Source organism: Spea bombifrons, chromosome 1, assembly GCF_027358695.1.
Source record: "Spea bombifrons isolate aSpeBom1 chromosome 1, aSpeBom1.2.pri, whole genome shotgun sequence".
Lineage (NCBI taxonomy): Eukaryota > Metazoa > Chordata > Amphibia > Anura > Pelobatidae > Spea > Spea bombifrons.
In genome coordinates, this window is record NC_071087.1 from 153,661,478 (window position 1) to 153,686,684 (window position 25,207).

At 44.3% G+C, this 25,207-nt stretch overlaps 1 protein-coding gene across 3 annotated transcripts; it reads left to right on the top strand.

The window, feature by feature from the left end:
- The first annotated feature begins 5,728 nt into the window (after positions 1–5,728).
- NADK2 (NAD kinase 2, mitochondrial) lies at positions 5,729–24,124 on the top strand. Of its 3 annotated transcripts, none has more exons than XM_053448123.1 (12): positions 5,729–6,173; positions 8,790–8,878; positions 9,356–9,444; positions 10,604–10,685; positions 11,670–11,753; positions 12,338–12,474; positions 13,636–13,717; positions 14,860–15,003; positions 16,269–16,324; positions 18,038–18,091; positions 19,027–19,150; positions 23,473–24,124. In XM_053448123.1, exons 1-12 carry the CDS (start codon positions 5,934–5,936, stop codon positions 23,609–23,611), a joined length of 1,320 nt encoding a protein of 439 aa, XP_053304098.1. In that variant the 5' UTR covers positions 5,729–5,933; the 3' UTR covers positions 23,612–24,124. The 3 variants fall into 3 exon arrangements, with proteins under 3 accessions (XP_053304098.1, XP_053304099.1, XP_053304100.1); XM_053448124.1 differs by having other exon boundaries at positions 14,908–15,003; XM_053448125.1 differs by having other exon boundaries at positions 5,990–6,109.
- The last annotated feature ends 1,083 nt before the right edge of the window (positions 24,125–25,207 follow it).

Here is a 25,207-nt window from a genome sequence, read left to right on the forward strand (position 1 = left end):
CCATAAGCAATAATTGTTCATCATATTGATGGCTAGAATCTGATTTACTTGTTCATGAGTTGTGATAATTTATATTTTTTTTTAATATTGAAGTTTAATTAAGTTTATTAGATACTTTATTGGCTGATTTTCTTGTCCGAATTTGGGCCTTTGGGGGTTAACGTGTGCAACTTTTTAAACTATTTGTATTTAATCAGATGTGTATTTTTTTGGAAATTCCTCTATATATAATATGTATACATATATATATTTCTATTTTATTAAAGGTTATTATATGGTAGTGTAATATACAACTGAGAATTTATTTAACGGTAAATGTACTGCATGCGTATTAAAGTGAATTTATTCTGTTTACACTAAAACACCAATTTTCCTATTAATAATCTATATTTACAAAAAACAAAAACCGTCTGCGCTTCTTACCCTAATAAAGTTGGCAACAAATATATAATCATAATATAGATGAGAGTTTTTGGTTATATGAATTGGCCAAAGCATAATTAAGCTCACCCGCCACGTCAAGGCCCACTCTCAATAGGGTGAGAACCTACTCTCACCTCCTACATAGTGGGCACACAAAGCAGTTTATACTGCTACCAAAACCTTATTAATGTGTTGGGGGAGGTGCAATTAAACCTCCTCCCCATTAACCCTTGGACAGCAAGCTGCAACCAGACTGATGAGGAGCCAACAACCTCAAATATGTGCAAACAGAGAAAAGAAAAAGTGTCGGTATTTACAGTTCACACAGCCTTGTGCATCCTTATTAGTTTTATTTACTCTCTTGATAAAGAATATTACTCTGACCAGCACTTCTAGCTTGTAAAGGGCTAGATAAGAATCTGATGCACTGCCGTAACGGAGCCCCCTGATTGTGGGGAGCCCTCTATCTAGGGGAACCCTTCCCACCCCGGGCCATGTATACCGCTGGAGCAGAGAGTTCCGCTCCCCCTGTCCCCACTGAGTCTGAGTGCTGGGATATGAAGTCATTTCCCGGAGCTCGGATCTAGACAGCGCGTGAAGACCGTGAGGGAAGAGAAAAGCTCTCATCAGCCAGCGGACAAAAAGGTAGGAAAGCAGGGGGCGAGGGGTGTGTGAGTAAGTGGTTTGTGTGTTGAAGTAAGTAGGTTAGCGTGTGTGTAAGTATGTATGTGTAAGCGTGTTAGTGTGTGTAAGTATGTTAGTATGTTACTGTTTTTATTGCTGCGTGTGTAAGTATGTTACTGTGCATGTAAGTTTTAGTGTTAGTGTGTGTAAGTATGTTACGGTTTTTATTGCTGCGTGTGTAAGTATGTTACTGTGCATGTAAGTTTTAGTGTTAGTGTGTGTAAGTATGTTAGTATGTATAAATACCGTATTTGCTTGATTATAAGACAAGGTTTTTTTTCAGAACAAATGCTCTAAAAAAATACCTCTCGTCTTATATTCTCAAATAGAGGACTGACTATAAGACCAAGATCCAGATCCCCCGCAGCGCTACAGGGGACCTGGATCCTCAAACTCTGTTGCTGCCGGTTGACATCTAAAAGGAAATAAAAACAAAAAATGCATAGTTTATTATTAACCCTTTAAGGACAATGGGCGGTCCCTAATCCCATTGAAAACAATGCATTTTGAACCCGTACATGTATGGGCTTTGTCATTAAGGGGTTAAATATGAAAAAAATTGTTCACATGTGAATTAATATTTACTAGTAAAACTTTTTTCCTATAGGGTCGTCTTATATTCAGGCTTTTTCTTTTTTTCTAAATTAATATGCAAATTTGGGGGGGTTGTCTTATAATCAGGGTCAGCTCATAATTGAGCAAATGCCGTATGTTACTGTGTGTTTGCCTGAGGGCGCACCCCTATGCACAGAGCCCATCCCTTAGGGCAGATAGCCGTGCACCTCTATGCATTTCAAATCAACTAATTTATAAGAGCAAATGAGATAATAAGAGACACAAACAGGATGGAAAAGAGAAGAATTAACAGAGTAGGACGCAGAAGGTGGGAAAATGAGGAATAAAATAGGGCCGCTGGGTCAGCACGTTCATATTCTGTCGGGGAAGTGATGTTTGAGCCCTCACCCATTTCTTACCCCTTTCAAGACCTTTGTGGTCTGGTTCCAACTCCTTAACTCAGATACGAACCCTTCCTGCATCCTAAGGAAAGGGAGAGCTCTGGGGGAGGGGGCAACCCTGGGTATGTAGAGAGGGCAGGAATAGGCAACATGGAGAAGCCGCAGCATAATGGTCAATAAGGCAGCATTAGGAGCTACCAATAAGATACGTTGGATGCAGGGCAGGGTTGGAGAAGCAGCTTCCCTGGTGGGAATAGGGTGTTGGTATAGATGCAGTTAATGGAGTCTAACCAGAACAATTGTTAATACCAAACCATTAAAAAGACCACAAACCATCAGTTAGGAAATTACCTAAACTTCCTCGGAATTAATTACTTGGTTATACCCTAAAACGGTATTTGCTTGCATCATATCATCCTAAGAATGTCATTATCTGCCACACCCCCACATATCTCCCACCTTACTTAGGTCCTACGCGTTTCTACGTGGTCACCCCCTACGTACTTCTGAGTCAACCCCGGCCTATTTTCTAAAAATACCCCAAAGCCGGAGAAAGAGGGTAGCTCCAGGCAGCCAAGCCTGAGAAGGTTATGGCCACCGTGCCTCAGGACACCTTGATTACAAACAAACAAATAAATAGATCTCACACAGCCTCCGACATAACGTCATAGAACCTCCACTTACCGTATTTTCCTTCACACACAAAGGACGCAATCGACGAGTTCCAAAAGTGAGCTATAGACGGGAAGCTCTAGCGATCAGAGCCATCTACACTCACCGAGGCCTCTCAATACCACAGCTGGTGAATATTTCAGTTCATTGTGTATTGAGAAGAGAAGACGGTCATCACCGCCTCCGAGGCCGGAAGCCACGCTTAGCAGGAGTTGGTGGAAGGGATACTTGTCCTTGAAACGTTCCCAAATGTTCCTTCATTACCCAGCCTTTCTTCCCTCGTTCAAAAACACGAACGCTTTGTGAATGAGAAGCTGGATGACTAATAAAGCTTAAAGGCCGCTGTTAAATAATTCCTCAAATAAAGTCCAGGGGTGGTCGTCTGACGTAGGCTGTGGTTAGAGCTCACAACCCGGAGATTCTCTGAGGTGAGCCAGAGAAGCGGAGCTTCACGCGGAGTCTCCGGGGCAAAACCCTGGAGAGTTCCCAGGTATGTGCATATGGCATCAAATAACTGCCACTGTGCCTTGGCTTCAGTTGTGCAGAATATTGGGGGGCATATCCATCTGCCCGTCCCCCCACACCCCACTATTGTCCTGAAGAAGCTTCGGTGCAAGTGAAACGTGTAGAGCGGGAGCCGCAGCGGCTCTAGTCTGGACACTCAAAAGCAGCGTGACGGAGTGAACTGCTATGGAAGCCATACTTGGCTGGCGGGAGTCTTCTGGGAACGCGTATTACCTTTTCCAATGTATTTTACTTCACTATTGGGCCGTTTTCTGTTTCTGGCACCTGGAATGTGACATGAAGAACCTGCTTCATACAAACATTTCTGTAAGCGCGATGTATAGAGAGAAGTGTTCATGAAAAATGCTCTGAAAAATACCCCTCGTCTTGTAATCGAGGTCGTCTTATAATCAGACCTCAAATAGAGGTCTGACTACAATACCAAGATCCAGATCCCCCCGCAGCGCAGCAGGGGACCTGGAGCCTCCTGTCTGGGAACCTCAGCTGCTGCCGGCACTTCCACCGGGGCTTCTATCACCGAGCGCCGGTGAAAGTGCTGGCAGCAGCAGAAGTTGTCTACGAGCGTACCTTCCCCGGCTGCCAGAGACGAGAATTTCCTGCAGCGCTGTTGGCACTTCCGCCAGTGCTTCAATCATGGAGCCGGAACTAACGTTGGCCTCCACCTGCTACCCCCACTAGACACAAGGGAGTCGGAAGCATGGGTAAGTCGGGGGGGGCTGTCGAGTGTTATATGGGGGGCATAAGGCTTTTCCGGAGGCAGAGTGCCCCATGATATGCCTTTTAACCCGCTATATGCCACTGTCTCTAGAAATGCCTTTTAACCCCCTATATGCCACTCTGCCTCTAGAAATGCCTTTTAACCCTCTATATATCACTCTGCTTCCTGAAATGCCTTATACCTCCCTATATGCCACTCTGTCCCATGATATGCCGTTTAACCCCCTATATCGTCTTATAATCGAGCAAATGCGGTATTTTATTTCTTTATTTCCTTTTCTGTGTGTCGCCCTTGATTTGGCTCTTCCGAAGGAGTTGTGAGACGGTGGCTGCTCACACAATACACTATTAGGTTTTTATTCGGCACTCTTTTATATTTGCCATTATAGAAGGCACCGGCCCTCCATGAACATGCACAGCGGGCCTCCCCGTACCTTAATTCCTGCTTCTGCGGCAGATCCCATCTTTTAGTGGATTTACGGCTAGATACACATGGCTGCGCACCGCAAAAATGGCTGCGTGCATCAATTATCGGCCACTAGCCACAAACGGCCAGAACCGATTGTCATCCCTATTCTAACAGGATGGGGCATTACCAAGAATTTCTATGTGGCCTTTTGACCTATTTATTGTTAGTTTTTATATTGATTTTATTTTTCTTTAAATCAAACATTCTGACGTTAAATGAAAAGCATTTTCCATGAAACATAATATTGACGTGCAGTAGTGAATAAACGCACAGTATACAAACTCCAACGTTATACAGTAATCACGGAGAACGATGATACTTCCAGCTCGTGAAATAGTTTGACACAGACCCGGGGAAAAGGGGCGGCAGATCCTGGCACACAGCACGTTAGGCGCCAAGCATCTTAATGGCGCACTCCGTATGTGTCTTAAAAACGTCTGTAAAGTACAGAGGGGTAACACAGGGCAGAAGTTGGGGGACAGCTCTCTCCTCCGCAGCGTCTGTATCCGCGCAGCCCCCTGGTACCCACTAGAGACCTTGGGGCGAGGCCTCCGGGAATGGCCTCCTTGGTCAGCCGTCTTGCAGCGGCAGCAAAGAGCCCTGAAATGCTGTCTCTCGGCTCTGATGAGGTTGTGGATCACACAGGGAGTCCCCACTCCGGATTAACTCCTTCCAGTCGGCGTCACCCACATCCAAGAACAAGGCTTCGTCTAATTGGAACGGGCATTATCACACTCTCCCCACTTCGGTTGCCTCTGTGGGGGCAAAACGGGGAAGCAAAACGGGGGACTTGCAACACGTGTCTGACAGCCCTGTGCGCTAGAGATCCCATGCATGCCTTTGCCACCCTTTGCCAGGATCCTTGTACATCACCGTGCGCTTCACACCGTCCATTCCGGAGCCCCAGATAAACACTATTTATGTAACTAAGACATTTAGGAGACTCATGTATTTTGTTTAACTTTATTTACAAACATATTTCCTACACTTTCCATACAGATCACTGATATACTCACACCAGGGAAATATTATGAGCTCACAGAGAAGAGGGACATCGGGGGAGGAAAGATTTCAGAACCGAAGAGGGACTGTCCCTCTGGAACAGAGACACTTGTGAGGTTTGAAGCGGGTGTGCTCCCGTGCTCTCCATCCAAAGACATTTAATCCAGTGTACAATAGGCCTGCCCCCATCACACGCCACGCCCCAAACCACTACAATCACAGAGAGACACGCCTCTCAGTAGAACGTCGGCAATCAGACCACGCCCATCTCGCGGCTTTACGTTTGAAAGTTTCAACTGCATGACACACCTACAGCGCGAGCCCTCTTGCTAAGCCACGCCCACGTGTCATCAGCGGCGTCACGCGCAGGCCGGAAGCATTTGCAGCCTGTGAGGAGCAGGTGTCCGGTCCTTTCCGGTGACCCAGACCTGGCCGAAACGTCTCACTAAGCCGGCTGGAGGTACTGGGTCATTGCAGGCCTGGTTATGAACTCGTGCCGAGTCTTTATGTGCGCTTCTTGCGCCGCTGGTGCCAGGAGGCTGGCACCTCGGGCGGTAACGCACTCTGCGTCCCTCCGCTTGGTCTCCTCCCTACCGTCCGGGCCGGGCAGCTCTGGAGGATTCAGGCCCAAGAGGGTGGCGGTAGTGACCAAGACCACAAGGTACGAGTTCGAGCTGCAGCGGTACCGGTACGCGGGGCTGTCAGAGGACGAGCTCAAGGAGCTGGTGAGTGGCGGCTGGAAGATCACGAACTGGTCTGGGCGGGTGACTGCACGGTACCGGGGGGCGTGAGCAGCTGTCAGACCGGCACGACATGCCTGCAACATGTGTGTCCGTCAATTACACGCAGCCACAGGTGCCCCCCCCCCGGTCCATATAGTGCGGCCGGTGACATCCAGGGTGTAGGACGCGAGCTTTTATTTATTAAATCTGCCCCTCCGTCATTTTCACTAAATGAAACTACAAGCCCGAGGGCCAGAAAACTTTAATATGTCTCGTATTCTTAAATTGTGTATTAAAAAAAAATAATTCCTGTGTAAAGTTTGCAAAGTGATCTTATAACCATAGCAACTAGTAGAAAGTTCCAGTGTGCAGGAATCTTCCACCAGCTGCTGTGGTGATAACATCACTTTTCAATGTTTTTACCGTGATCGCTTTTTTTTTTTTTTAATTTTTTTAACACAACCCCCATCGGTGTTCCTAAGATGGGAAGCAGGTCAGCTGGAGGGGTTCTGTTTGCTTCTCCATGAATGATCTGCCATTCATTTGCCCCTTCTGTATGCCAATATCCCGGGGGGGGGAAATGTAATATTGTGGGCATTGTAGAGATCTGTGTGTAGTAAATGATCGGTAAGGCAGGAATGTGTATTGGGGAAGAAGCAGGGATCGGGAACGTTGCTGTCGGCCTGTTTAGTTTAGGTGCTCCCCCCGAGTTAATTCACCAGGGATGAGCTGAACGGTCGAGTGCTTACCGACATCCGCATCACAGAATTGGCTCTAATTAAACACACAATTTGGCGAATTCTCCTGGTAAAGACTCGCACCTTAGTCGTTGGTCCCATCTTAGTTTTCTGCCTTTCCTATGAATGTTTGAATCCCCTCATTGTAACAGCCTCTACGGCTTCTGATGGGAGGCCGTTCCACTTATTTACCACCCTCTCAGTACAGTAAAATTAAGCACTTTGTGTTTTTAAGCCATCTTAATGTCAGCCCCGCTGGTACTGGAAAAACATGCAGTTACTCGGCATCACCTCGATGTTCATGTAACAGAGCCAATGCCGTCGGTTTTAGCGATCGATCCCCTTACCCCGGGCATGTCTCGGTGTGAAAATCTTCTGTTAAGTGTGGTGCTGTCTGGTGGGTAAAGGAAATGGTTAACCTGTACGGGGACCCCCTATGTAGAGGATGACATTCTGGACGCGTAGAGCTTTTATGGCTGGTTAGTAGGTTGGAGAAGCGGGACTTCGGGTTACGGAGGACTGAGCCACCTCTTGGAAAGTAATTACATGCAGAGCCGATCCTTCTACACGCGTCACAGAAGCTGTACCTGCTTTGTGCTGTGGTTTGAATAATAATAATTCCATCGTGAATGACCAATCCGACCAGAGGAGTTCCTGTGTCTTATCTCCAGGCCGGCACAGACAGGGTTATAGTGAACTCATTGTCTGCTTCAAAATTACCTCCTGAAAACAAGTCTACTTCCCAAAGGAGTGCTTCTCACGCAGATAAGATGTTATTCATCCTTAGGCAACTTGATGATGTTCCTCAGGCACCATAGGGGTTAACCTTGTTAAGGATGGAGGTGAATCCTTCTTTTTTGTCGGGCGTTGGGTAATCTGCCAGCCGTGTGCTGATTTATTGCGCAATGCGGTTGGCTTTCCCAGAGCTGCCATGCGATGCGTTCGATAACACGAAGCCTATCATGGGTTTTGGAGCGAAGGTGAGAGTCGCTAATCTTTGTGAAGCGAAGGTAGTCCTGCGGCGTCACGCGAACAGATGGATTAGTGACATCCTAGTTGGAGAAGAAACTTACTTCTGTTGGCTTTGGGACGGAGTAAGCGTCGGGGACGTTGCTTCTTTGACTTATATTCTGTTCAGTACCTCTGGAGCCAGCCGCTGCAATAAAAGTGCACTTCCCAATAACGTATGATTATTAGTAAAGTGGCTATCATGGTTAAATAGACTGACGTTGAAAGGGAATATTTGAATGAATTAATGGCGTTGCTTTCACCCCGTTCTACAAACGCACAATGCTGTTTAATTGGCTTTGCATTTTAAAACACATCTAGAAGGATTAAATGTTTTGACGAAAGGGAGTCGGCTCACCCGAGTGCCAGACGCTCTGGCACGACACGAGGAGTGCTTCTTATCTGTTTCTGTGCGTGATACCGTGGCGCGTACCCTGTGAACGAGTGCTAGCTCTGCGTCTAGCTTCCTGTCATGAACACAGTGCTTTGCATTCCCTACTGACAACAAAGCTACTGCATTTCACTCATTTTTACTTTGATTGTCCGTATCGGGGTCTAATTTGATCTCTAACAAACTCATTCGTGTTGTCAGCGTTTAAGCTGATCTGCCTTTGTGTCCTGCGCAGTTTTATTAGCTGCCCACGCGCTGTTACTTTGCTTTTGAGCTTCTTACACGTTTTGGTGCATGTTGTAGCATTTACTGACCCTGTGAAGGGTTAATGTCGGAGTTATCTCGCGTTGTGCCGAGGCCCTGCACTGTAGACGATGGCCTTGGTTAGTCGCATGCGCTGCTCCTTACTCCGCTTCAGAATGTTGTGTCTGTAATTTGACATGCTCTATTTCTAAGGCTCCGCTTTGTCCTTTTCTTTTTCAGCTTGCGTTAAAGGGTTCCAGCTACAACGGTCTGCTACATCGACACAGTATCCACTCGGAAAATGTTGAGCGTATTGTGAAGGGTCTGCAGTAAGACTTTGTTCTTTTACCCTTTGTGTGTTGTGTTTGGGTAACTTAATTTGCTTTATGCTTTTAACCTCTAATGCATTCAGTGTAAGTGTCTGGTGATGCTGATTTAAAGGGACCCTCCAGCCATCCCTTAATGTGCATATGATGGCTGCTACGCTATAGGCACCTATGTAATACTCTTCTTATATTTAATGGGGCTCCAAACCGTAAAGCATAAGATCCACTCCAAAATAAATGTAGCGGATATCCTCTCTTCCGTGTTCGGCGTATGTTTGCAGAAAACGGTGCTATTAAAGAACTCATTCATCCCACTGCTTTGAGTAGATGGTGGTTTGTTATTTGTTTGTGACGTGCCAGCCAATGCATATGTCTACACATCGGCTCTTAGCTTTTACGGATCCATAATTTGTTTTAAATATGAATACGGATATGGATGGGTGCAGCTGCACCCTGTTAACCTCATTGTTATTCTCACAGGAATGAAGGGATTGATGTGCGACTTGTGAAAAGGAGAGATTATGACGAGGAGACGGTGCGATGGGCGGATGCCGTGGTGTCGGCAGGAGGTAGGAGTGTAAGCTCCTGGGTAGTTTTACACGTATTATCTTCACCTGGCTGGCATGTAGTACGGCACACGCTGGGATTGAGGGATTCTTTGAAGGATTGGAGGGAATGGGAAAGACTGATAGGCCAGGAGAAGGCGCTCCAGAGGATAGGGGCAGCGGAGATGAGCAGAGAGACCTGATTGTAAGATACTTACTACCTGTCCCCACTTCTCTTGCATCTGAACAAACATTTTGTCACTATTTATGCAGTTGTCATTTCTTACCGTCATCTGTTTTTTTTCTTTTTCTGCTTTCCCGTTTTATCCTTAGACTTTCCCTACTTTTTAATTTGTTTTATTTTTCCTTTTTAATTTTAACCTAGGGCGATGTTATTATCCATATTTCTTCTGCATACAAGTTCTGTGCTCAACAGGCTTCAACAAATGTGTGTTAGTGAGAAGCAAACTGGGGCTATATGTCAATCATTGTTAAACTTGGAATTAGGAAATCAGAGATGGAGAAAATGCCCCGGGACAGTGACGCAGATTTGAGATTTATTTAGAGGTTATTGAAGTTTATCTTGGAAATCTTCCCAGAAACGTTTTGTAGATGTTAAAAATAACATTTCTGGGCTTGCAAACTAGTATATTGAGTCGTTTGTTTCTCTTTCACCCCCAGTATTTGTCTGTTTTATTCCTCTGACTTCTGTTTACTGCTCATTTCTGGTCAGAGAGATTTGGATGTAAATCACACTTGATTTTTATCCTGGTTGTAGGATTTTAGAGTGGTAAGTAAGTGGAATAGCCTCTCAGCAGAAGTGGTAGAGGCCAGTGCAAGAATTTAACCATGTGTCGGATAGACATATGAACCTAAGGCAAGACCAAGGGACTCATTAAGTGCTGAGTCTTCATATCGGGGGGGGGAAACATGCAGAGTATCTTGGGCAAATGGTTCTCATCTACCATCAAACTTATGTCCTAATGTTTGAAAGCTAGTGTCTTCTGCCCCTTTGGAGATTTGTTACTCCTAAAGACCAGACAGTGAACCCAACCTGAAATAATGCGAAGCCCCGGACTCCAGTTTTGGGATTAGCGGTATAAATTCTTACATTGGCTGGAGATTGGCAGAAGGGGCGCGCTCTCCTCTCTCCCCCTTCCTCAATCTGATGCTTTCCCTCTAGGTGACGGGACGATGCTTCTGGCTGCAAGTAAAGTGCTGGACAGGTTCAAGCCAGTGATTGGAGTTAACACTGATCCAGAGAGGTGAGTGTCAGATGGAACACATAAGCGAAGAGGATGAAGCGTGTTTCAGTTTCATGTCCCCTGGCAGCCCTTCAGTATCTCGCCCAGCGATATCATGCGGTCCAACTGTTCACGTGCTTCATTTGCAACGAAAAAAACTGCCCTACAATCTTGCCTGTGAAGCGAAGAGGTGTTTGTGTTTCATGCATACTACACTACACGGCACGGCGGGCTGGAGGGGGCAGACTTTGACACCGCTGCTCGCTCTGCAGCCCCTGCGCTTTGTAACGTCATCATGCTGACGGGCAGCCACGGTACCTGCGAGGCTCTCCTCTGTCACAAGAAGCTAGGGGGATGAGAAATCACAGAGTACTGAGAGTTGTTTGAGTGCGTATCACTCCTGTGAATTCATGCGAGTTGTACAGTAGGTGTGTGCACGCACTGTGGTGTTGTGATTTGAGTATAGTCTGTCAGTGCTGTGAGCTGTATGAGCATCTGTCAGCTGAACATGCAGTGTTTTTATTTATCTCATAACTAAACATGGATGGGACTGTCTTAAGGAATACGACATTTATTTACAAATGTGCAGCTCTTACTGATGTGGCTTCTACACCTGCCCTTGTTCTGCATACTTTTCTTCAGTCCAACCTGTGGCCCTCCAGCTGCTGCAGGACTACATCTCCCATACTCCTCAGCCAGCCCCTTAGCTCAAAGAGAATTATGGGAGATGTAGTCCTGCAGCAGCTGGAGGGCCGCAGGTTGGATCACGGATCACCGGGGCATTATGTGGCCTTGTGTTTCGCACTTACTGAACCACGCTGCTCGAGCCTCTTTATGCTAAATTATGGTCCCTTCTCCAATACGCAGTCTTTGGGTGATGGTAACGTGCCGGTGCAGCGGGTAACCATAACATCTGTTGTCCTTCGTGTGTTTTTTTTTTTCTTTTGCTTTATTACTCTGGTCTGCGGTGTTGTAATGACATGCTTATATTCTGTGTCTGGATAGGTCTGAAGGACACCTTTGCCTGCCTGTGCGGTACACACACTCTTTCTCAGAAGCTCTGCAGAAACTATATCGTGGTGAGTTCAGGTATGATTCATTACTTTACATTTATTTATAGCGCTCCGGCAGATACTGTAGCTCTATTAAACGAGAGTAGGAGTAACATTTAACCTGACAACATACAATTTGACAATTAACAAAAGATAAACCCATGTTAAGACTTACAGAAGGAGCAAAGGGCCCTGCCCTTACAAGCTTACAATCGATTGGGAGATTAAGGGGGGAAATGAGACCGGTCAGCAGTGCTAACAAAACACACCTTGACTCTGGATGAAAGAAATGCATCTGGCCTGTGTATAATGTAACATGTATCTGGAGCCAAAGTGTGTTTATGTTCACAATATTCTATAACTGATCAGGAACTCATTAGGACCTGTAATACTCTGCTTTGGCAACGCAGTTCCTGCCCTGCAGACCGCACATCTATGAAACAATTCCACTGATGAGCTACACTTTTTAATACGGTTATGTAGTTGTCCAAAATATCTTTGTCGTTGGGCCATACATTTGAATTGCTTTTGGTAGAAGCAATTGTGTGATGGATTTGTTTTACTTGTTTGCCAATGTGCTCTCGTTAAATGGAACAGAAATATGTCCGCTGCTTTTGTTAGGTGGCAATGGCGGCAGAGGATTAGGCTCTACCTCGAAGGGACTGGTATCAACTTGACGCCGGTGGATTTGCACGACCAGCAGCTGAGTTTGGAGCAGCACAGCAAGGCGCGCAACAGCAGCAGCCTGCAAGAACAAAGTACGGCTCTGTGTATGGCATACTTCACCTCTAATGCTATTACCTTTTATTTATATAGCGCCAACAATGTACGCAGGGTTTTTTAGAATCAGTATCTTCAAGGGGTCTGACAAAACTAGAATTGACAGACTAAGACAAACCGATACATTAGATATAGTGTGAAATAGACTCTTTGAGATTGAGACTGAGAGCTGCTTTGAGTTGCCAAATATATTTTCACATTTTATGGATACATGTTTTGCGGCCTCATGTTCTGACACATACTTACACCTCCTTAGTATAAAAACAAAGGAATCCCCTGAGTTATGTCATCATAAGGAAATAGCCTCTATGTGTACCAAAGCTTTGCTATTAGAATAAGTTATTTATGTATATATGTTTACTGCTGCGCCAAGCCTGATGTTTAGTAGACCATTGAATTGTCTGGTATAAGGCATTTCAGGAGGCAGAGTGGCATTAAGGGGGTTAAAAGGCATTTCACAGAGCACTCTGCCTCCATAAATGCCTTATGCCCCCCATTTAACACTCCCTCCCTCCTCCAGACTTACCGGAGCTTCTGAGTCCCCGGTGCTTAGTCCAGGCAGCGTGTAGAGCTCTACGCGATTCGCGTACACAACTTCCACTGCAGCCAGGGGTTGTCTGCATCCATCGCGCAGACCTTCCCCGGCTGTCAGAGACCGGACTAAGCACCGGGGACTCAGAAGTACCGATAAGTTGGGGAGGCGGACAGCTGCGGGGAATCTGGATCTTAGTCTCATAGTCAGACCTATTTGAGGTCTCACTATAAGACGACTCCGATTATAAGACGAGGGGTATTTTTCAGAGCATTTGCTCTGGAAAAAACCTCGTCTTATAATCGAGCAAATACGGTATACATTAACGATAACCCTTTCTTGCCCCCAAAGTACAAATATAAGAAAAAAAATAGCTTCAAAAGTAAGGGGCATTTTTTTTTGTCCTTTAACGGTAAAACTAAATATTAGAATCTATTTAATAGGTTTTTCGATTAGCTTTTGTAAATTGTATGTCAAATGAAAGTGGTTAAGAAAAAGGGGTTAATGACCGTTCTGGTGTTGAAAGGGACCGTTATAGAAATGTTTGTTCTGCTTGTCTGCTTTTTCGTCACTTAATCTCCCGCTGTTTCATGTCATTCATTTATAGCTTCTGCAACGGTTTCTGGGCCGCAGCTTTTGCCAGTCAGAGCCCTGAATGAAGTTTTTATTGGGGAATCATTATCCTCGAGGTACATTTACATGTCTTTGTTTCTCAATTAATGGAAACTGTTATTTTTCTGGCATTTTGCCTGTTATTGTCCTAAAGAGCTTGACTTTAAAAGAACAAGTTCAACAAAGTGTGAACGTATTGCACAACGCCTTGTGTAATACGGCCTGTTGATTTTGTGTGCCAGGTTGCATAAAATCCAGTGTGTACATTTGTTGTGTATTCAATGTTCAAAGCCCACGTGAATGCGGTGGATAAATGATCACCGAGCTTCCAAAACATTGTGGCTGATTCTTGCCATCGAGAGGGTACGGTGTGAGTTTCCCTGGACATCGGACTGATTGACCAAAGCACATGCAGCCTCAGGAGCTTACACATTTACTTTAGTCCTTTGTTTGATAGCGCAATGTATGGATCAAGAAAAATAGTTAAACTGTTCCTGCATTCTTTATGCCTCCGTACCTTTTTCAGGCTCCTTCCTAACTTATAGTGATACTTTTACCAATTTTTATATTGTTGGTTACTGAATCCTTTCTAATCTTAAAGGCAAGTTCTGTTATCCTGATGTTTGGTTGATGGCTGTATACATGCTGTTCAATCCTTAAAGAAACCAGAAGATAACTTTTATTATTATCTTTGAATATATTTCATATTACCTTCCTGGATCCATTTTTCCCCACTATAGTATACATTACATCAGGGGTGTCCAACCTGCGGCCCTCCAGCTGTTGCAGGACTATATCTCCCATAGAGCTCTTTCAACCAAGGACCTGGCTGAGGCGTATGGGAGATGTAGTCCTGCAGCAGCTGGAGGGCCGCAGGTTGGACACCCCTGCATTACATGATCTCCAGTTCAGATGGCTCAGGATCCAACCCATTTAGACATTAAACTGGAGCTGTTGATTGTGCTTTGGGTGTCCTGGGCTTTACAGCCTTCTTGAGACCCTGTGTTTAGAGTTGAGAATACAGGATCCGAGATGATTTCTGACTATTAATAATGTGCTTTCTCGGTCTACCTGTAGCCGGAAAGCACTGCTCTGTAACCTCTCCAGCATGGCTTCCTATGTCTGGACATAGCTTGTAACACTAATTGTAATACAGTGTCGGTATAGGGCACTGTGAGGCTTGCACCGCTGATCTACACTTATGTTCTGTCTTATTCAGGGTGAACTATAAATCCTGCAAACCACGTTTTACCTTCTCGCTTCATAGGGCCTCCTACTACGAGATCTCTGTGGATGATGGTCCTTGGGAAAAGCAGAAGAGTTCAGGGCTGAATGTCTGCACAGGGACCGGATCAAAAGCATGGTAATTTTTCTCTTCCATCTCTTTGTTGTACAGAAGCAACGTGGTCCAATTCGCAGGCCGGCACCTGTAGCGCATGCTCATTGATGTGGCTCGTCACTTGATAGTATTGCGTTTGTGTGAAGGCATGTCAATGGGCTTTAAACATTTGATTTAAAGAGGCAATTTATTTTTCTGTCTTCATATTGACACATCAGGAAACTTATAGATGAATACATGTAGACTTAATGCAGTGAGGGAATCTGAGAAAAAGTCCAGGAAAAAATGATTACAATACTTGTTGCTTTTATCTTTATTTTTCTTTCTAAATATTTGGCTATAATCTGGTGCCGGTGTCAAGAAATAAGAGGCATTATTATTATTTATGAGATAGCGGTTCCCAGCCTTGTTACCCTCTCTGAATTGATTTCCGAGGACAATGTTAATCACAGTAAGCGACGTAGCCTTGATTTCAGTGAGTCTTCCCTTCCGTCTTTCTTTAACGCAATCAACTTACAAAAATTAGGCCAAAACCTGAAGAAAATACAGAAAACACCCTAAGGAATGCATTCTTTTTAGGAAACACTGTGCATGGTTAATGAAGAGTTTGTATGCTGCCAGTTCTCGTATTGTATGGAGCCCCTTGTATTTAAGTTGTCAGAATACTTTATGGCCTTATGATTATTATATTATTATATTTATTATAAATTGTCTTGGCACATCCATTCAATGTATGTAATTTTATTAAGCACTAGTAGATTTACTTCTGGCTTTATAGTATAATAAAAGGGGGGGTACATTAGGTGCAGTCTTATAAGTACTGCGATCTGTAGGTATCTTGTATGAATTAGATCGATAAGCGAATGAGGTACCCTCTCCGGAGAGCTTACAGTATAGTAAACGGAATATGAGATGCTTATTCACAAAGGTAGTCAAATGCCGGGACAAAAGATGGGCACAAAGAGGGTTTGATAAGCATAACAAACACGTTTAAATCCGTTGTCTGTTTATTCTTAGGAGCTCCTGCAGTTCACGGCCCCTGACTTCTATTTTAGTCTCCAAACTTTTAGTGTGATCCAAATATCTGCTTTGGTATGTTTATCAGCATCGTCTGGCCAGTTTGGTTACACAGTGAAAGCATATATGGTGCTGTGAATCTGATTTATTTTCCACCGCTTCACATCAAATCAAAATGATTCATTTGTGTGTATAATATAAGCAGAGGATTAAGCGGAGATTTTTTTTTCTGTTGGAGTTGATATAGTAGTTCATTTGTGTGTTTTCTGTAGGTCCTACAACATAAATAAAATCGCACCCCAGTCTGTTGAAGATGTTCTTAAGATCGGTAAGTGGGAAGCTTTGAGTATACTGTTGCTTTAAATCACACTGTGTTTAGGTGCCCGGGCCCTGAATCTTTAGTAAATCACGTTCTAGAATCCTGATGAGGTTACCAGGTTTATGATCCCTCTGTGCTTTTCACCGTGTGGGTGTTTTTTGCTCTGTATGGAGTAGAGCTGAAACAACGAATCGATAAAATCGATAATAATCGATAACGGAAATCATCGATAACGATTTCCGTTATCGATTAATCGAGTGATCAATTCGTTGTTGGAGCACTCGGCTCCTTTTACTTACCTCCGCGAGCGTTCCCCGCTTCTGCTACACGCTCTGCAGTCTCCGCCTTCTTCAAGCTACGTGACGGATGTGACGCGTTCCGGAGGTAAGTATTCTTCTGTCTATGTGCACGGATCGCACAGAGCCACTCGCACAGAGCGAATCGCTCTGTGCGAATGGAGCCACTCGCACAGAGCGGTTCGCTCTGTGCGAGTGGCTCCATTCGCACAGAGCGGTTCGCTCTGTGCGAGTGGCTCCATTCGCACAGAGCGGTTCGCTCTGTGCGAGTGGCTCCATTCGCACAGAGCGGTTCGCTCTGTGCGAGTGGCTCCATTCGCACAGAGCGGTTCGTGAGTGTGGGTGCAGGGCAGAGTGGGGGTGGGGGTGCAGGGCAGAGTGGGGGTGGGGGTGCAGGGCAGAGTGGGGGTGGGGGGTGCAGGGCAGGAGACTGGGTGCAGGGCAGAGTGGGGGTGGGGATGCAGGGTGTGAGTGTGGGTGCAGAGCAGAGTGGGAGACTGGGTGCAGGGCAGAGTGGGGGTGGGGATGCAGGGCAGGGTGTGAGTGTGGGTGCAGGGCAGAGTGGGTGCAGGGCAGAGTGTGAGTGTGGGGGCAGGGCAGAATGTGGGGGCAGGGCTGGGTGCAGGGCAGAGTTAGAGACTGGGTGCAGGGGCACAGTGCAAAGTGCTGGGTGCAAAGTGCCAGTGCTGGGTGCAAAGTGCCAGGGCTGGGTGCAAAGTGCTGGGTGCAAAGTGCCAGGGCTGGGTGCAAAGTGCAAAGTGCTGGTGCAAAGTGCTGAATGCTGGGTGCAAAGTGCTGGATGCAAAGTGCCAGGGCTGGGGCAAAGTGCTGGGTGCAAAGTGCTGGGTGCAAAGTGCCAGGGCTGGGTGCAAAGTGCTGGGTGCAAAGTGCTGGGTGCAAAGTGCAAAGTGCTGGGGCAAAGTTTCTTGAACAGTAATAGTCCACCTCTTTTCAGAATGTTTGGGGTTATTTTGTTTCATAAATATTGTGTTTGGGTTCTTGTACTTTGAAAATATTGTTTTTTATTACATCATAACAAAATAAGAATGTTAATGTAAATTTTAAGTTGTTTTTTAACATCCAGTTCATTAAATTCTTTTAAATAAACGAAAAATTTGCATATTGTTTTTTTTTATCCGATTAATCGATTAATCGAAAAAATAATCGGCCGATTAATCGATTATTAAAATAATCGTTAGTTGCAGCCCTAGTATGGAGTATATTGCTCTTTTTTTATCTGTTTTTTTGCAAACAGAGCCTCTTGATAAGCTGTTTTAATAAAAAGCTATGGTGCAGAGTTTTAAAGGCACGTACGTCATTGGGGTCTTATGTGTTCTACTGTCCATAGTATGTTATTGATCTCCCAAGTTCAATGCAACATGTTGGTTTTCTCATGACAATCTTTTTGCCTTTTTTTCTCCTTCAGTTAAAAACCACCAGCACTTGGACTTCCAGCTAGACAGTGATGTGATTGAAAGGAGTGAGTATGCTAGATTATTGTGCAAACCATTGAGCTTTTGTTGTACTGGAAATAGTGCCAAATGCGCTTTGCGTCTGGTTGATGGGATCTCATCTAAACGAACGGCAGATCTGGGTCCTGCACAGCGGATCTATACTATGTATGTGAGCCGCTTACATTCTGTTCGCAGCAGGCAAGTGTTGTTACATATGTGTGGTTATTGGTTCTTCTCTTGAGCTCCCTCTTAATTGAGTAAAGCTGCCCAGACCACAGAAGAGTACAAATATTGCCCCAGCGGCAGGGTACATAGAACTTTACTTATATTAATGGCAAACGTGTGTCCAGCGGTTTTTGTAGTACCGTATTTGCTCGATTATAAGACGACCCCCCAAATCTGAATATTAATTTAGGAAAAAAGAGAGCCTGAATATAAGACGACCATATAGGAAAAAAGTTTTACCAGTAAATGTTAATTCATGTAAACAATTTTTTTTTATAAAAGCTATGATTGAGAAAAATATTTTGGTTTTATTTCCTTCTATTTTCCAACCTGCCCCCTCAGTTATGCACATCTGCCCCAGAAATGCCTTATACCCCCTGTATGCCACTGTGCCCCATGATATGCCTTTTGACCCCCTATGTGCCACTTTGCCTCCAGAAATGCCTTATACCCCTATATGTCACTCTGGCATTATACGGTATATTAAAACATTACATTTCTCTCTGTCAGAGTTTAGTCAAAACTCACACTACACAGTCGGCTTTTCATTCTCATAGAGTTGAGTATCCGCAATGTTAAACTAGAGAGGATTGGGGGGGGGTTGGCAGGGAGACATGGGTGGAAACCATTTAAATAGACTGATTTAACCATTCATTTTTTAGCCTGTTTTTAGTAATTTAGTGATGCTATGTAGAAAGCTGCTTTACATTAACTATGTTATGTTTCTTTGTTACAGTAACTAATGAGTACAACAATTCCTTAATATATAGTCCAGAAGAGCCAAGGATGTTTTTCAGTATTAGAGAACCGATTGCAAATCGAGTATTTTCAAGTAGCCGTCAGCGTGGTTTTACTTCCAAGTAAGTGTCCTAATCCAGATGTTTCAACCTTTAAACCTTTAAATGTCTGATTAGTAAAACGTTGGCTCATTTGCGGTGGTGCAAACATTATAGAAGGAAACATTTTACTTTCTGTCTACGAACAGAATGTATGTTAGCAGGGCCTTAGGAAGGGTGAGGTGAGTGAGGCACTCGCCTCGGGCGCAGCTGCGAGGGGGCGCACAGCCACTCGATCAGCAGCTGCAGTCTGCAGGACTAGTTGAGAGATCACAATCTCCCTCTAGTAGGCTTAACATTAGGGAGTGCGAGATCTGGCTCCCAGACAGTCTCCCAGCAGGTTCCATGTTTCTGTTTGCTGTAAAATAGGTTTTTTTTAGGAAATTGTCGGACAGAGCAGGTAGAGTGTTCTGTAGGGTTGGTCCTGGTGATGGAAGGACCTGGTGAGAGTTTATTGTTGACTCTTACAGATAATATAAGACGGAATCGTGTGTTTAATGCAACGCAACATTTTTATTTTTAAAATACTAAAACTTATTCTACAAACAAACAACTGTGTTCGCTTAATCCACATGCACGCCCTTCTTCATAATCCTCCTCTTCCATAATGACAGGAGTCTGCCCAGGCGGCCAGGTGTTTTTTGGCTTGACCTTTTCTTGGGTCTCCATTTGCAGGGAAAGCACCCATGTTTGCCAGCATCCTCTTCTTCCTCATCCTCCTTCTCCACCTCATCCTCCTCCTGTTCCTCCTCATTCTCTTTTTCCTCATCCTCCCTCTTCTTCTCCACCTCCACTTCCCCCTCTTTCTTGTCTTTCTCCAACTCTTCCTCCTCATCCAATTCTTCCTCCTCATCCTCCTCCTCTGCATCACCATCAGAAATAATGCTAATATATTCTGGGTTAGGAGATGGGAGATTGTTGTCCTCCTCCGACTCTTTCTCCTCCTCTGTGTCATCTGGCTCTGAGATGTAAAAGTCGTCCTCCTTAAAGCCAAATGGGTTAGGAGTCGGGAAGTTGTTGTCCTCCTCCTCCTCTGTGTCGTCTGGCATTAAGATGTAAAACTCCTCCTCATTAAAGCCAAATGGGTTTGGAGTCGGGAGGTTGTTCTCCTCCTCCAACTCTTCTTCATCCTCCTCTGTGTCGTCTGGCATTGGAATGTAAAAGTCCTCCTCATTAAAGCCAAACGGGTTCAGAGTCGGGAGGTTGTTGTCCTCCTCCAACTCTTCTTCATCCTCCTCTGTGTCGTCTGGCATTGAAATGTAAAAGTCCTCCTCATTAAAGCCAAACGGGTTCAGAGTCGGGAGGTTGTTGTCCTCCTCCAACTCTTCTTCATCCTCCTCTGTGTCGTCTGGCATTGAAATGTAAAAGTCCTCCTCATTAAAGCCAAACGGGTTCAGAGTCGGGAGGTTGTTGTCCTCTTCCAACTCGTCATCCTCCTCTGTGTCGTCTGGCATTGAAATGTAAAAGTCCTCCTCATTAAAGCCAAACGGGTTCAGAGTCAGGAGGTTATTGTCCTCCTCCAACTCTTCTTCATTCTCCTCTGTGTCGTCTGGCATTGGAATGTAAAAGTCCTCCTCATTAAAGCCAAACGGGTTCAGAGTCGGGAGGTTGTTGTCCTCCTCCAACTCTTCTTCATCCTCCTCTGTGTCGTCTGGCATTGAAATGTAAAAGTCCTCCTCATTAAAGCCAAACGGGTTCAGAGTCGGGAGGTTGTTGTCCTGCGGATAGAAAGTAAATCATCTTTTTCTTAAAATAATCATGAATTCTAAATATGAAATTAAAATTATAAAATTAAATAATTAAATGATTTAAACAGAACCTAAGAACTGACCATATGAGCCCAGGGTGTCTCTCTCTCCTCCTTGGTAGGAGGCGTGGGGTCATATCCAGTATCGTCGTCCTCCTCTTCCTCCTCCTCTTCCTCTTTCTCTTCATCACAAGCAATGGTAATGATGGAACAGCCATCGCCGGTAATGGTTGTGATGGAAACGCCGTAGTTGGTTATGGTAATTCCGGATACTCCATCGTTTGTAATAGTAGTGATGGAAATACCATAGATGTTAACGGCAAGGATGGAAACACCGTAGTAAGAAATGGTTGTGATGGAAAGGCCATCGTCCGTGTAGGTGGTGATAGAAAGGCCATCATCAGTGATGGTAAGGACAGAAAGGCCTTCCTCATTAACACCAAATTGTGGAGGTGTTGTGAAATAGTTGGCCTGCAAATAGAACATAAAACATCTTTTACTTCACATTTTGATATCTTGATAGAAATAATCCTTGTGTAGAAATGAAATCTGGCCAAAACTATTCATACCTCATCGTATGTCTCCTCCATGGTTAACCTCCTGAAGAACGCGCTTGATATTTCTATCAAGACACCAAAGCTAGATCTGTAGAAACCTCCTGACCACCTGCTGCTCTACTGATGGAAAGCTTTGTTTGACTTGCGCTTATATTGGTATCAACTATAACATCACAAAGATTCTGTGACACAATAGTAGGAGCTTGGTGTTGTGAGCAGAGCTTAGATATTAGATACCAGCAGGATATTTTCTGATTACTTTAATATTAGAATGAGACTAATTGGACTTGGAAGAGCAAAACATTTTTTGGTTGTTTATGAAATAAATAACTGTCATTTTTGAAAGGCTTTTGTCAAAATTGTTTTGTTGCGTGCTGCTTGTTTATCCATTGTACAGCGCTGTGGAATATGATGCTGCTATGCAAATCAATCAACAAATAATAATAATAATAATAATTGCAAGGTAAATATTTGCATTAATTTCCTGTATTAAACAGAACAACTTATAAAGATGTTTTATATAGGAGATAGTAAAAGTAATTGCTTTCTTTATTATATGCTTTGGCTGGTGAGGGTTGGAACATTTACCCCCCATATATATTTACATACATTTGTATTTACCCATATGGTGAACCTATGGATGGTAGTAGATCCGTGGAACAGCCGAAGGGGTAGAGGTATGCTAGTGAAAAGGATAGGTTTGCAGAGAAGGTGCATTCAAACCTTTAGCCATGGCTGGTAATCTGAGTGATCCGAGGGATGCCAGAACAGATTGGAGCGTCCAGTTATCGATCTGGTCCAGCCCAGCTCCTGGGGGGGGAATGACAGCGCTATAGAGAACAATAGCCAGGCGCGTTCTTCAACCCCAGACTCGGACAGCTCTAAAATCTCCCATTACGTTGGGGACGAAACAAAAGGGAGAATGGGATGGGTCATTGTGTTACATCGGAGGGACCGCCCACTGATATCAGCGGGACCGCCTACCCACATTCCCAAAAAAGGAATATATATATATATTTATATATTATGTTTTTTTTCAGTGGTATGATTTAATAGTAGTAATATATATATCGCCAGCGGGGGCTGATATTAAAGAATGAAAAAATCTGCCAGTTCAGCTGTTATTTTCAAATCCTATTTCAATCACGGCATTTACTTCAAAGAGATAAGTACATATTATGTAGTTAAAAATGCATGTCTCGCATATATATAATATATATATATATATATATAATATATATATATATTGTGTGTATATGTTAACCAGAGCCTTCCCTTGCGACGGTGGGAGGTCCTGCTGATGTCAGCGGGAAACACCCCTATTTAAAGGGAAAGTGGGCGGGGGAGTGGGGCGTGTCAAGACCCCGTGACCTGGAGGATTCGGTTCTTGAACTGGAGAAGTGGTGCTTCACCCGGAGATCTCTGGGTCAAACCCAGAGAATTCCCAGGTATGCTAAGGTGGTCTTATGTTATGAGACCGAAGGGTAAATATGGTTGATGAATGCATTTTTATAGTGTGTGTGTGTGTACCCTAAATAAACCAGTAAATGCAGCTGAAGCTCACCTTGAGTGTTTGAGATGGAGTGATCTCGGATCTCGCTGTCTTTGGAGAAGGGACAGACGGCAGAAACTGTGATTTCTGCCACAGATCCTGATACTCAGTCAGCATTATGGTGGACACCTGGCTGGCTGAGGATCATAGGAATTGTAATTCACAGCCAGCATCTGCAGCTTTACTGTTGACTGCACTTCCCATGATGCTCAGCCAGTATCATGTAAGCAGTATGTCTGACTGAGCCTCATGTGAACTATAGTTAACAGCAGATGATGTGACGGGCATTATTTGTGAATGTAAACTCCCACGATGCCTAGTCATAGTTGACACCTGACTGGCTGAGCATCATGGTAGTTGTAATTCACAGCTAACATCTACTGTTAAATGCACTTGCCATGATGCTCAGCCAATGTATAATTGTAGTTTGTTGTCCTAAAGCACTGCGCTCCATCGATGGAAGTAATCCAGCTTTCCTCTTGGTTCACAGGGTCTGCGTGCGATCTCGCTGCTGGGACGCGTGCATGGTCGTGGATGGCGGCACTTCCTTCGAGTTCAACGACGGTGCCATTGTATCCATTAGTATGGATCCCGACGATGCCCTCTGCACCGTGCAACTCAACGAGTGAAGAGTGCGTGCGGAGCGAACGCTCTGAGAAAAGAACTGCGTGACGTGAATGGCGTGTTACCGCTGTGGGAAATAACGTCTGCGCTGCCACATAACGCTTTCATTAACAATCTCAGGACACTAAAAGCACTTAGAAAACATGGATGTTGATCACTAAAACGACGTTCATCCCTACAAAGCAGTCTCCGAATCCTTTGCGAATGCACAGCTGTTACTGGTTTTAGTTTTTTTTTTTCTTCTAATAAAACGGCGACTGTCTGGAAATCAAACGAGCTGCCGGCTGTCTCCACCTGGAAGAACTCCTATGGGTTGTGTCGGTTTAATGTTACATGATGTCATAATCTCAAACGATTAGCGCAATTCTACAATTTTATACTGTGAAAGATGTGTTTTGCTTCTAAAACAAAATAAATCGAACGTTACATTCAGAGACCTGTAGCCCAAGGCAGACTTCTGCAGGACCTGCTGTGAATAGCAACCGCTGGACTGCTGTGTACATTTTGTAAAAAGAAAATTATATATTACTAGACTATTTCTGCTTCAAAGCCAATTTCGAGCGCTTTTTTCTATCGAGATACTTGTACGTGTTCAATTTTGCTTTTCCATCTAGCGGGACTGTGATTGTAACAGCGGGGTGGTTAGGATTTGTTTTTTTCTAAATTTTTTTTTTTAAATGGTAAATATGGCAGAAAAAAAATGACTTTTGCTGTACATGTTTTTTTCCGGCCTGTTTTTAACCGTTTCCGTCCCGGGGCCATGAGAATAGTTAAATATATTATGTTTTGAATTCTCTGATAATTTGGAGCTTTTTAAAGAAGAAAAAACATCTGCTCTTTTACAAAAAGTTTCCATTTAGGGTCAAATAAAATACTGGTTTTGGTCAATGGCTAAATTTCTCGTTTTCTCCAATCTCGTGACCTACAGTGTATCAGTTTATATCTGATACGATAAATGTGTTTTTCTCAATACACAGGTCAATCCTAACAGAATACAAGTAAGCTTTTGTACACGAAATTTCTCGTTGCAAGGACCTCGTACAACCTTAATTTATCTCCGGCGGCGATTGCTGGACTGCCGATACGGATCGATCACCACTGGGATCGTCGTGAATCGCTGGGAACGTGCACTCTTATGTAGAAACCACCGGTTAAGAAATAGCAGCGCGTTCCACTCTACAGGGGAACAACGGCTTTCTTTATTGAGGTTATTTAGAGCAAGTGAAACATCAGCAGATAAAGAAAGTGCCGGCGTACTGAAAACCTGCTGCGTCTGCTTACCTTAAGAACGGGAACTTAACACAATAACGTGAACTATAATATAATCCCCGCGTTCTCTGTAAATTGGCGTTTCATCCGTACCACAAATAGAGCCAAAGCTATGAAATGTGTTTATAGCACGTGCTGCGGTGTGGTTTTTTAAAGCCATAGCATAACTGTTTTTTGAGCTTGAACAGCTTGTCTTAATTCTCTGTTGACTGTAAATTGCATCGGCATTGTCACCCATTCCTCGTAAGGATTTGTATGATCTGTCGCTTTTATCTGACCCTACATCTTATGGTTCTCTACCCTAAATAAACCAGTAAATGCAGCTGAGACTC